The sequence below is a fragment of the Ipomoea nil genome, unplaced genomic scaffold (genome assembly GCF_001879475.1).
Source record: "Ipomoea nil cultivar Tokyo-kokei standard unplaced genomic scaffold, Asagao_1.1 scaffold3172, whole genome shotgun sequence".
Lineage (NCBI taxonomy): Eukaryota > Viridiplantae > Streptophyta > Magnoliopsida > Solanales > Convolvulaceae > Ipomoea > Ipomoea nil.
Window position 1 is genome coordinate 601,276 of NW_017619600.1, and position 13,627 is coordinate 614,902.

The 13,627-nt window shown below is 35.9% G+C and overlaps 2 protein-coding genes across 2 annotated transcripts; both read left to right on the forward strand.

The window, feature by feature from the left end:
- The first annotated feature begins 5,095 nt into the window (after nt 1–5,095).
- Nucleotides 5,096–10,776, forward strand: LOC109168056. The gene is made up of 4 exons (XM_019317111.1): nt 5,096–5,147; nt 9,054–9,829; nt 9,917–10,485; nt 10,698–10,776. Exons 1-4 carry the CDS (start codon nt 5,096–5,098, stop codon nt 10,774–10,776), a joined length of 1,476 nt encoding a protein of 491 aa, XP_019172656.1.
- A 294-nt stretch (nt 10,777–11,070) lies between these two features.
- Nucleotides 11,071–12,381, forward strand: LOC109168057. The gene is made up of 6 exons (XM_019317112.1): nt 11,071–11,139; nt 11,357–11,485; nt 11,582–11,725; nt 11,815–12,042; nt 12,135–12,228; nt 12,335–12,381. The coding sequence occupies exons 1-6, from the start codon at nt 11,071–11,073 to the stop codon at nt 12,379–12,381; spliced, it is 711 nt and encodes a 236-aa protein (XP_019172657.1).
- The last annotated feature ends 1,246 nt before the right edge of the window (nt 12,382–13,627 follow it).

Consider the following 13,627-nt stretch of genomic DNA (forward strand, 5'->3'; position numbering starts at 1 on the left):
AGATCACGCAAACCCGCCAGAAGAAAACCAAGAAGATGAGTTCTGTTTAGGATAACTGGCAAACCCCTTGTAACCACCCTCGTAGTAGAATTGCTTGTTTAGACTAATTACTTCGGAATTATTATAAATAAAGAGCTAAATCAAAATAATTTTAGCATAAGGAAAAGGAACTAAACTATCCACATCAACAAGAATGGAACCTTAGACCTCCTATTTACAAGTTAAAGCCTTAAACACTAAGCTAAGAGTGTTTCTTCAAACCTTAAGGGAACACTCCCTTCTTAAACCCCTAAAAACCCCCCAAAACCCCCAAATCAAAAGTCCTCCTTCTTCTTCTTCTTCCACACTTTCTCTCTCTCTCTCTCTTCCTCTCCCACTCACCCCGCCGCCACACAACACCACCCCATCACCACAACAAGCCACCCCGCCAGCCGCCGTCACCAGCCGAGCCACCGGCGTCCGCCCAGGCAGCTTCTCCGACGACGACGATTTTCGGTGGGCGCTGCCTGGAAACCATTTTGAAAATACAGTATAGGTATATATATATATATATATATATATATATATATATATATATATATATATATATATATATATATATATACTGTATTTCAACGCGTTGGAGTGGGTTACCAGCATCACTCGCTAAACAGATATATTTGGCTTTCAGGCACAGATGAGTATGCACCGGAGCGCGCTAGAGATCTGGAGCGTAGAATAGTTAGTTTCCCTTTTGGCCTGCGTGCCATGGTTATGTATTGACATTGCTTTGAGGTTATTTAGTTAGTTTAGCCTGTGCATCTGAGTTCTCCAGCTCAGATGTGGCATAGCACCCCGCACTCTTATGTTTGATTTTGGGATTTAATGAGAATTAACCTTTATTATATAAGTTTTAAAAGTTTCAAAATTTCGGGGTGTTACATCGGGGTCGTCTTGACGCACGTTTTGGATTTGATTTTGTTAATTTTCGATTAGAAATGAGCCTGTTATGGTGGTTTTTGTGATGAAATTTCTTCACAGTGGTATACTTTGTGTTCACTGCCTTTGAGAATTGTTGTATGATATTGTTGACTCAAAGTGTTTTGTCAAAGTTATGTGCAAAAAGAATTCCAACTCTATAAAAGAATACCAAGCCTAAGAGGAGTAGTTATTGAAGAATACTAGTTCTAAAGGGAATTGTTATTGAAGTTTTTCTAGTTCTAGTCTGATTAGGAATAGCTTTGTTATTCACGAATCTGTTAGGAGTAGCTACTATAAATAGGGGTTGTCCTTTATTGTAGAACTCAAGCTTTCAAGATCTAATTGTGAGGTATGAGAGTCATTGAGAAGAGATACCTAAATCCCCTTGAAAAGTAGTACATGTGTTTAGGTCTCAATAGTCTGATAGGAAATATCGTTCTATTATGTAATCTCCGGTTCCAAACAGTGTACTTTAAATATTAAGCTTTTAGTGGATTTAGGCAAATTCTCAAATTGAGAAGTGCCTCGCAGATTAGGGTTGATTGCCCGAACTGCGTTACATATCATTTGTGTTATAAACGTTAGCTTCAAACGTCACTGTGTGCTGCGCTTATATAAATTCCAGATATCTTCTTGATGCTATTTATGTAATGAATAGAGAAGCATGATCACTTTGTGAATAAGAATTATTAGAAAAGCATGAGTAGAATGTGTTGTATGTTTAATGGAATTTGAAGTCTATTTTGATGGTAGAAATAAATAGAATTTGTTATATTGCAAACCGAGCATGATATTGTGTTATTGAGAGTTCTATGTGAATATATATATATATATATATATATATATATATATATATATATATATATATATATATATATATATATATATATGGATTTGGAGCATGTGGTACATCATTTTTGCATTCCAAGTATATCATGTTTCAAAAGTGCATAAATGGCCAACGTGAGCCTAAGTACTATTTTCAAAAACTCATAAGCATGTGGTATATCATTACTTTGTTGCATTGTGAAATTGTTGAGTTGTGGTATGCATAAGTTTGGTGCATGAGAGAAATATATATATATTATCTATATCAGTGAGGTTTTGGAGGACCCCGTTTGGACTATGTCCTCTCGGATGAATTTTAAGGTGCGGTCCCAGTATATGTAACGCGGTGTATTACCACGTTACGAGGTTGGAAACTGCCCGCCAAGCTTGGAATCCTGGTCAGGGGGTGTGCACGCTGATAGTACGATACCTGATTCCACAGAGTTTGAGCATAGAACCTAGAGAGTGGTTCGGTGGACGAGCAGAGTATTAGGTCGGCTAGACGCCGTGCCCGGATAGGTTCATTCACAATATGGTGAAGTTCCTACCTCGTCCATTTATAAAGAAAGTGAGTCATTGCGACTCTAAGAAAAGAAAGAAAGAAAGTGAGTCATTGCGACTTTTAAGAAAGAAAGAAAGAAAGCAAGCAAGAGACCTCCACAGAAAGTATTCTATTTTACAAACGAGTGTATGAGTATACTTATAGTATTGCACGAGATTGCATTTGAGTATAGTATTGCACGAGATTGCATTTGAGTATAGTATTGCATGAGATTGCATGATGAGAATGATTAATCGATATTGTATATCGAGCATTATTGCTTTAGTTACATTTTGATATCTTATATATCTACTTTGCAAGATGTGATCTTGAAAGCATGAAGATAATTTCGTATTGGTTGTTAGTATGAATATGACTGATAATAACATGATTTAGTTATAATGATATTTGTTATGGGAATTATGTATTGGTATATTTCTGTTGATGAGTTATTTATATTTGAAGCATGCCTGTTGATAATATAGGTTGCAAGCATATAGAAAGTCTGTGATGTATCTAAAGTTGTCTAAGTGTTGAGATTACTTGATTGAGTTTGTGAACAAATGTTTTTCCAAAGTATATACTGTAGTACTTTACAGGGATGAGTGTGGTTATACTTAGCTTCGTGCTAACGAGTGTTTTCCTACTTGTCTATGTGTTGTTTTGCAAAACCCCTTTCAGGTGGGCCCAGCGTTGAGAGATGATCGAATTAGACTAGCTTAGTAGATCTAGTAGTCTAAACTCGTAGTATTATTATTATGTTGTTTATTTTGATGGATTTGTAGACTTATGTTTTTGGATGTTGGATGATAGACATCGGGGTGTTTCTCCCCCTTATGACTTTAATTAAGTACTTATTATGTTACTTGGATTTAATGAGTTAGTTCAATCTTAGCCTGTGCAATCATTTTGGGGTGGTGGTTGTGACGGTGACATACCCACTAGTTTATTCTTTACGTTGTTTATCCGTTGCTTAGTTTATATAAATTGTGGTTTTAGATATGTAATTAAGATTAAGAAAAGTGGGGTGTTACACCTGCCTAAGGCCGTTGGCTAGTCCCGTGAATTAGCGTGGTGCACACTGTCTGTGCACCAGAAGCTTTCTTTTCACCTGCAAATGCAATTTGAAGCATTCAAACAGTCTCATATCCTCAACAATACATCATGTATCAACAATAGATCACTTAATAGCTCAAACACAATAAATATCTAGTATTTCTAGGCATTTTAACTAATAAAAAGACGTCACAGAGTCTATAAAAGCTTATGAGAGTCCATGGAGTTATACCTTGTGCTTTTTCCTATTCTTGTGTGGATCCCTTCTCTTTTCTTTCTCAGATGATATCACCTTCACCACCTAAACTCCTCAAATCAACCATACAAGCAAGGCTTAAGAAAGAATTCAGTGGTTGGAAGGCAGAGAATACAAAGTTTGAGAAAGAGATGGATGAATGGAGAGGATGAAGGGTAGAAACACTTACTGTGATTTCTCCTCTCTACTAATCTGATTTCTAAAGCTTTGGAGTGAAGAGGCACAATGAGGGGATCATGAGAAACAAGGAGGATATGTTATATTTATATGGGTGCAAAACCCTAGGTAGATCACCAATGATTGGTGGAGGGCAAAAGAGTAAATTTGCTTGCTCAAAAATATCTTAGACAAAGCTTATAAGATCTCATGGTTCACCTTGTATCATGGACGATGGTCTTGAAGATGATTTTAAAAGAGTTTTGCGGGTCAAAATGCATTATTTTCCAAAAATACTTTCTAGACAACCACTTAGTTTATGTTCCTCAGATTTCTCCCGGTTTCACTCAGATTGACTTTTGGATCAAACTCTTGGTACGCGATGTACCCGAAAAATTTTAAGATTTTTGAAACAGAATATTCCAAGTTGTTGAATTTATTTAAACGTGATTTAAAATAATTTATTCAAACATCGATTTTATCGCAAAATTTTTTTTATAGAGTGAAAAATGACTATTTTGGAATTTATAAAATGGAATTTAGAAAAATTATTTTTGGGTTGTCACAGGCGGCGTCCTCTGGTTTTTCGACGAACGGCATGCGCGAGGCGACCTGCTGACACGAGGGGGCAGCGGATCCGGCGACAGCTCAACATATCTGACGGCGGTGAAGCTCGTTCATGCTTTTCCGTCGTGTAGACGGTGGACTCCGTCGACGGTGAGCAGCGGCAGTGGCTAAGGTCATCACCGATCATCACGAGGGGGCAGCAGATCGGCATTATCGTCGCCGACGAGAACCAGCAGATCTAGGAGAGACCAAGGTTGTGTTTCTGGACCATCAAACAGCGGATTGCAAACTGATGTAACTATTAGTATTATTTAGTCTTCTCCAAATTCCCATCAACTTTAATTAGAATTTTTTATTTAATAATTATTATATTGAGTAAAAGATATTTTTGGTCCTAAACTTATAGTGGCTTGGACAATTTTAATCCTTCATAAAAAAAATTGCCATTTTTTGGACAGACTTAATGTGACGAGGACAATTTTGGTCCTCCGTCTATTATGTGGTTAGTTGACCGTTTAAATGAGGGGTATTTGTGTCAATTCAGCTTATTCTTCTCCAAAACAACTTCACCATCTAAAAACTTTCAAACTGTGTTCATCGCCGCAATGTTCTGAGCCAACAACGTCTTCACGCTGCACTTTTCTTTGTCGTTCTTCTTTGCCACCTCAGTCTCCCGGCGATCACATTACGCGAGGAAGGAACCGCTCTAGGCAAAAGGCTCTCCTACGGCAATGACGATGAAGGAGGCGGCGGCGGAGGCTTCAAGTCTTGGAGTAGAGGAAGGTTCGGAATGACGGCGGAGCCGAAACAATTTTGGGTAATTTCCTGTGGGAAATGGTCGTGATAAAGCTTCTAGCGGGTGGGTCTGGAATTTGCTTGGGAAAGGAATATTCCGATGGTGGCGGAGAAACATAGTCCTTGGAGAAAATGAACTCGCAAGAGTTGAAAAGAGGATCAAAAGGAAACGACGACGAGGACTCTGGGAGAAGGAAACTACGGTTGTATAGTTTAGCATGACATTTTCAATCCTGAGATGTCAAGGGTGATGGATAACATCCTTTCTGTCTTCTCCTCCTCAAGCAGATAAAAATCTATATAGATAAGGTACATCAAGTGTGTTACTATACCTAAGAGGTAACTGAGATGAGAATGCAGAGTTATTAAGGTTGTCAACAACAGTGGTCAGACACATGCTTCCACTTTCATTTTGGGAGTTGCTAAGGAGTTGCAGATCTACTACAGCGGCATTAAGTGCAGAGATGTCCTGCTTGATCACAGCTGTCAACTCTTGAATCTCTACTGTTGGATCATAAAAAACTGATGTTCTTTTTTACTGTAAAAACACATAAATAATTAGGATTTTAAGAACCAGGTTGGTTCTGTGATTATGGAAAAAAAATGATAAACACAGTTGTATGGGTATTCATGGAACTACTTTGCATGCATCCTATACATACTATCAGGTCGGACAGACTTATTTGCTATCAGTTCTGAACATAAAACTCCATAATGAAAACACTTGCAAAGATAAAATGTTTTACGAACTGGACGTGGATGGTCCTCGAATTATTATAGCAATTTTCTTTTATTGCAATAAATAAATAAATAATAATAATAAACAAAACAAAACAAAACATTTAGCGAGCTTAGAGAGCTTCTGCGAGGTCTGGTGAATCCCCTGCCTAATTTTGGAAGCGCGTTCAGATGGTGAAGTTGTTCTGGAGAAGAATAAGCTGAATTGACACAAATACCCCTCATTTAAACGGTCAACTAACGACATAATAGACGGAGGACCAAAATTGTCCTCGTCACATTAAGTCTGTCCAAAAAATGGCAAATTTTTTTATGAAGGACTAAAATTGTCCAAGCCACTATAAGTCTAGGACCAAAAATGTCTTTTACTCTTATTATATTACTGCTGGTGTATTTCTTGACAGCCGAAGGTATGGTTGAAGAAAATTCAGGATGATTGGAAGATTTTGGAGATTGTTCATTGTTCATATTTTGTTCATTGTTTTAAAAAATTAACTGCATATATATATATATATATATATATATATATATATATATATATATATATATATATATATGTATGTATGTATGTATGTATGTATGTATGTATGTATGTATATAACAATTGAGAGATAAAATTGGAAATAATAATTTTAGGGTATTCTTGCGAACTCAGGAATAGCCTGCTAATTCCTAGAGGGGGCCAAGAATCTCTATTCCCTTTGCAAGGGGAATAGGTCATTCCCGGAAATAATGTTCCTAAGAATACAAATGATTACTAAACAGAGGAATAGACCTATTATTGAGAATAGTATGTCATTTCAAGTCTATTATGTGAACCAAACAGCCCATAAATGCTTCAATTACACTTCTCGATGCCACCTTAAATATACCCCAAGCTGAGCTAGGCTTTCACTAGTTTGAAGAGCTAAAATTTCTTTGACATCTTAAAGAATAAAATTGCTTGGGAGTGTTTATTTCATTAAGAGGTGTCCATATATAATAATATAAGAATAACAGGGCGTTTGGGTGGAGGGGGGAATTATGTGGGAAAGAAATTGTAATTCCATGAGAGTTGAATTACTGGGAATAAAGGGCAAATTATTGGCTGGACCATGGTCCAGCCAAGTTGGGTGGACCATGGCCCAAAACGACGCCGTCTCTCCATTTAAGGAGAGACGGCGCCGTTAGACATCATTTAAAAAAAATAATTCTAACGAACGTTGGGGTGTTCTTCGCGCATCTCCGACAGCTTCTTCCACAGCTTCTTCGTCATCTTCTTCGCGCATCTCAATCGTCTCCGACGCCACCTCCAGCGCGCCCTACTACAAACGAACGCCACAAGAGATTTCTTGTACACCATTTCCGACGCCATCTCCATCTACTGATTAGGTACATTTTCAACTACCTAGGTTTTAAAATTGAGTTTTGAGTAGTTGTTTTTGTGATTTTTGAGTAGTTGTTTTTTACTGCCTAGGGTTCTTACTGGTTTCTAGTAGTTGTTTAGGATTTCTTTTCCAGGTTTCAATTGTTTAAAGTAGACAATATATTCATTACAATAAAATTTCATATTGTTCTGTTCTAATTCCAGGTTTCAATTGTTATTTTTCCTCGTTCAATTCTTTCAAGAAACTCGAAAAATTTTGCAGAATGTTAACTTCTTACTGTATGTAAACTGTGCTTAAATCTTCTAAATAGGAAGTCAAATGATCATTTATAACAGCATCAGAAATAGACAACCAGAATTTTGATCATAGGCAAAGGAAAATGCTATTTAGGTTTCATAGCTAAGCAGAACATAGTTCAAACAATGAATGGGGATGGATAAAATAATGTACCTAATGAATTGAGTCAAGAGCCTCAAAGCTAACATTTCCAATTGATTTTGAAGGTGAGTTGTCCTCTCTTGATTAGATCTACATTCATGATCAGTAATGTAAATACGGTTGCATGTCAGAGGGATGGTCAACAGGATTATGTGCTTACTTATCAATATCAAATCCAGCATATTTGAAAAGGTTTGGAGAGTTAAGGCTTCACGGTGCATTTTACAAGCTACAAACTTGAAGAGTGGGACTTTTTAACAACATAATCAAGAGCTTCAAGAGGAAATGGCTATAGATAAAAGCTCAGAAAGAAATGTTCTCTGCTCGTTGGTAATATTCAGGAGACAGTACTAGGAAATGGCCATAGATAAAAGGTTCAGAAAATTATGATATCTGGTGTTTGGTAGTAATTGGGACACATAAGTAACAGACCCAGAAAAATTGGGTTGGGAAATTTATTATTATTGTGTATGGATCTTTTGTGGAAGTGGGTGTTAGATCTGGCTACATTGTTGCAGAGCTTTTTGAGGATCAGAGAGACTATCATTTTTATGGTTTCTTCTGCTTCCTGTCTTTTGTATTTAGACTTCAGTGGCTAATGATTTACTGTCTTGTCCTCTAGATGCTATTCTCTCTCTCCACACATTCTTTTTCATTTCTGGGATTAGGAGAGTAGCTTGGTGGTAAGCCAACTCCAATTCCACTTTCCAGGCCAATGAACTAGTTTTTGTTGAAAACTAGAATATAATTTGACCATCTGGGATCCTATGCAATAATAAAATGTCAATATCTTAAATGCAAACAACGCTTTAGGATCTGAAGTCATGCAAGTTTTTTTTCATTTCTGAACCCCTATGAATCAAACCAATGCTTGAATAAGTTCCATGAGCCATGAGGTATATAATCAAATATGTGTGTGTACTTTATGGGTTGTGATGTCTGTGGGACTTTTGAATGAGTATGGGGTTTTGTACAGTATATGAATTCCATTCCCAGCTTCTATTTGGCTTTGAGTGCAGTGTCACCTTTCCTTATATGCATTAGGTACATTATTTTAACACATAGGGTACATTATTTTAATTTATTATTTTTGTGTACATTTAGATTTGAAAGTTGTTTTTTTTATTAAGGTACATTATATCTGTTCATTAGATACATTATTTTAATCCACAGGGTACCCTCTTTTTATGCATGATTTATTTTGTACATTTTGTAGTGCATGGAGTTTATTCTTTTAGTGAATATCTTATTTCTTTGTAGAGCATGACTATTTTAATTCATGATTTTATGAGCACTTTTAGTGAATAGAGCATCGCTGGATTTATTCCTTTAACTAACATTTTACTTGCAGCAACTATGTCTAGCCAAGAAGTAGATTTATCATTAAAAGAGGTTACCAAAACCTACCGGAAAAGGAAAAGTTCTACAAGTAATGAAGAAGACGGAAATAAAGAAAAGGCCACTAATAGGACTATAAAGAAAGAAAATGCTCCAAAGAAAATTCAGCTCAAGACTAGGATGTCACCAATGGAGTTTAACAAAATGGTGGCAAATCTCAGTGATGAACAAAAAAATGCGGTTAAAGAGATTGGGTTTGGATCATTACTCGAGCTTAGATTGTCCAGCATGGACAATACACTAAATACATATTTGGTAGAAAACTATGATGTTTGTAGTTGTTCCCTAATGTTGGAGAGTGCAAAGATGGAGCTCACAGAGGATGATGTGGAGAGCACATTAGGCCTCCCGAAGGGTGAGGTTGAAGTTGTTGAAGGGAACAACTCAAATGCAACTGAAGAATACAAAACCTTGTTGGAGGAATGGAGAACACGCTGGGAATTAGACAATTGTTCTCCATTGGTGAAAAGACTTGGCCATGGTATAGTTGAGAAGAAAGACCACGGGGACATGTTCAAAAGGGATTTTGTGGTGTTTGTTATTTCTAGTTTGTTCAAGGGCCACGCTAATTGGACATCAAACTTCAAAATTTTGTATTCATTGATAGACGTGAAAAACATCAAGAATTTGAATTGGTGTAGGTACATTTTTAATAGTCTTACTACAACAGTGGAGAAATGGAAGAAGTCAAAAAGTACATTCTTCACTGGACCATTGGTCTTCTTGATGGTAATACCTTTAATTCAATTTATGTTGCTTATTCTATTAATGCATTTTTTGCTTTCATACTAACTTTTTTTATTTTATTTTATTTAGGTTTCATACCTTGATAGGATGCAATTTAAAGGGCAGCAAATCCCAAGGAAATACCCTGCGATATCAGTTTGGACAATGGATATGGTCCAAAAAAGATTAGCAGATGAAAAGAATTCTGGTGGGTATGGCAGGGGAAAAGTCTTGGATAGAGTTAGGAAATCGGTTGCTGAGATTGAAAACAACATTGTTGGGGATGGGGTGGAGGCACAGGCAGTTGGTGATAAAGCTAAAATGAGTGATGTAGAGAAGATATCTATGGGAATGAAGAAACTGACTGCAGCCATAGTTGAATTTGGGGAAGTAATGACTGAAGTTGGGAGCAAAAACACCGGACAAGAAATTATAAAGAAGACTTTCAGCAAGATGTCTGATATGCTGAACATTGCTTCAACTTCCCAGCCTGACAAGACTTCGACATTATTGGTCGATGATCCAATCTTCAGCAGCGAGAGCTTTCTTGCAGCAGTTGCATCATTGGAAAAGGCAGCAATGGAAGCATTGGAAAAGGCCACCACAATCACCGAAGAACCTGTTGATCCTGAAACATTTTCACCACCACGCTTCAATTTGTTAACACCTACCCCCCCCCCCCCCCGGATATTCAAAAACAAAACGAAACAACAACTACACTCCCTGGTGAGGAAAGAAGCACAGAAAAGGAACAAGCATTGTTTGACATGTAAGTTAAACTCTAAAAGTTGTGTTTCTGATTAAGATACATTATTTCTGGTCACTATGTACATTATTTTAATGAGTAGGGTACATTATTTTTATGTGGCAGTGCACTTGAGGAATCAGAGAGGGAGAATGTCCAACATGGGGAGAGAGAGAAAAGAAAAATGAAAAATGTTCCATTGTGATTGAGGTCTCCATATTGGACGAAAAACAAAGAAAAGCTCTCCTTTGTCTCTGCGAAAGAGAAGATGCTGTCTGATTTTGCATTCATGGAACCGTCTATTCAACATCCAATAGAGTAGGTTTTCACTTTAATTATGTTTAATACTAATGTTTGTCTTTAATATGTGTTAAAAAGTTATTTTTCTTGCAGTGAAACACTGTTTAGGTATAAAAGGTACCACATTGCAAGGGACCAGTTCTTGACTCTACGGGACGGTGAAGTAGAGAAGACCATTATAGATGTTTGGAGCTTAAGAATGAATTCTGAAAATATCACTCGTGGAATGGGTGAACCAAAATACATCTACTTCACCACCAATCCTTTTGTAAGTGCTTGAACTTTCTCTTATATTAAAAAAGTAAATTGATAATGCAAGTTCTTATTGATTATTAGTTTTTCTGCACAAAGTACATTATTCTTGTTCACTGGGTACATTATTTCTGTTCACAGAGTACATTATTTGTGTACATAAAGCTTTGGTGTATATAATACAGAATTTGATGGTGTAATATGTTTACTTAGTAATATAATTTTGTGTTCAGATGGAAATTGATGATGCTACTGAACGGAAAATAGAATTCTCTGCAGAGGAAAAACAAAGACACTTCAATGGATCTTTGGATTATGAGATTAAATTGGCCTCTAACATTGACATCTCTGATGCTGAACTGGTAATTTATCATGCATAATATTATAAATTAATAAATTATGTGAAATTCATTTTATATACACTCATTGGATATACTTCTAAAATCATATGTATTTAGGTTTTCTTCCCTGTTATACGCTATCATCACTACTTCATCATGTGCTTGAACTTCAAGAAAATGGTTGTCCAAGTAGTTGACAATAGAACACTGGGCAAGAATACTAACTTTCTACAAAGATATGATAATTGTGATCAAAACCTAGTAAGTTGCAAAATCTAAGATTGTTATGAGTTTAAATTGAATACTGTTAGGTACTTGATATATTATAATGAACATTAACTAATGTGCAGGTTAATGCATTCAAAGAGTATTGCAAATTTAAAAGGATCACAACTTTGTTAAACAAAATGACAAAGCATGATGATGAGGATGATGTGTTTAACCATGAATTGGTGAAGATGTCTTGGAAAAATGCCACTAATGTTACTGATTGTGGAGTTTATTGCATGCGTCATATGCAGATCTTTAAGGGTAATGGACCGAATTGGGAATCTGGATTTAACAGAACACCTTCAAATGTAAGTACTGTGATTTAAAGTACATGTTTTTCATTTTTATAAATACCTAATTGGACTTATATAACTGCCATTTTGTTTGAATATACATGCAGGCAATATTCTTGACATCTTTGAGGGCAAAATATGCTGCCGACATATTATTTTTACCAATGAATGAGCACAAACAATCCATACTACAGGCAGCCCGTAATCTTTATAAGTAGACAATGATCATTGTAATTGATGGTTCTAAAATGTTAGATGAATATTGTTGGTTTTTGTGTTAGATGAAATTTTTGTTTGAACAATTCAGAGATGGTGCTGAATTGGGTGCTAGCTAGTGATATCAAGATATGCTGAAATTGTTTATGTGTTAATTGCTTTTCAGTTAGTTGCTTTTCAGTTAATTGCTTTTCATTGTGGAGTTAATTGCTCAATTAGCAGAAGCTATTGTGGAGTTACTCATAGGGTGCATTATTCTAACTCACATAGTACATTACCAAAATTCAAGTGACTACAACTGCAATGACACATTTTGTTAACACATAGGGTATACCACCCGTCATCTCTAAGACTCTAAGTGGTGATCAATTCATGAACACGTGACCTTAACTAAGATACATTTTGATAACTCATAGGGTACATTATTTTAGCGCACTAGGTACATTATTCCAACCCATAGAGTACATTACCCAAAATCAAGACTGCAAGGATACATTTTGTTAACAAATAGGGTACATTATTTTAGAGCACAAGGTACATTATTTTAGAGCACAAGGTACATTATTTTAACCCACTGAATACATTACCAAATAAGAAAACATTTTATTAATGCATAAAACCAAAAAATATGTTTTTAGAAACTATAAAAAGTAACATAAAATTAAAAGTCAAATTTAAAAATTATTAAAATATGTTTTGAAAATATAAAATAATAGTTCGTTTTACCAACGAACCCCTCCCCTAATTTCCCATGGTGGCGTGGACGGGGTTGGGGTTGAGGAGTATACCACCCGTCATCTCTAAGACTCTAAGTGGTGATCAATTCATGAACACGTGACCTTAACTAAGATACATTTTGATAACTCATAGGGTACATTATTTTAGCGCACTAGGTACATTATTCTAACCCATAGAGTACATTACTCAAAATCATGACTACAAGGATACATTTTGTTAACAAATAGGGTACATTATTTTAGAGCACAAGGTACATTATTTTAACCCATTGAATACATTACCAAATCAGAAAAAAATTTATTAATGCATAAAACCAAAAAATATGTTTTTAGAAACTATAAAAAGTAACATAAAATTAAAAGTCAAATTTAAAAATTATTAAAATATGTTTTGAAAATATAAAATAATAGTTCATTTTACCAACTAACCCCTCCCCTAATTTCCCATGGTGGCGTGGACGGGGTTGGGGTTGAGGAGTATACCACCCGTCATCTCTAAGACTCTAACTCTCTAAGTGATGATCAATTCATGAACACGTGACCTTAACTAAGGTACATTTTGATAACTCATAGGGTACATTATTTTAGAGCACAAGGTACATTATTCTAACCCATAGAGTACATTACCCAAAATCAAGACTGCAAGG

What these genes read in the sequence shown, in the direction of transcription:
- LOC109168056 (XM_019317111.1), top strand. Translation starts at nt 5,096, where the DNA reads ATGACGATGAAGGAGGCGGCGGCGGAGGCTTCAAGTCTTGGAGTAGAG. An exon ending in AAGTCTTGGAGTAGAGGAAG is followed by an intron (nt 5,148 to 9,053) that starts GTTCGGAATGAC and finishes TTTTACTTGCAG; the next exon opens with CAACTATGTCTAGCCAAGAA. An exon ending in GACCATTGGTCTTCTTGATG is followed by an intron (nt 9,830 to 9,916) that starts GTAATACCTTTA and finishes TATTTTATTTAG; the next exon opens with GTTTCATACCTTGATAGGAT.
- LOC109168057 (XM_019317112.1), top strand. Translation starts at nt 11,071, where the DNA reads ATGAATTCTGAAAATATCACTCGTGGAATGGGTGAACCAAAATACATC. An exon ending in ACTTCACCACCAATCCTTTT is followed by an intron (nt 11,140 to 11,356) that starts GTAAGTGCTTGA and finishes TTTTGTGTTCAG; the next exon opens with ATGGAAATTGATGATGCTAC. An exon ending in ACATCTCTGATGCTGAACTG is followed by an intron (nt 11,486 to 11,581) that starts GTAATTTATCAT and finishes ATATGTATTTAG; the next exon opens with GTTTTCTTCCCTGTTATACG.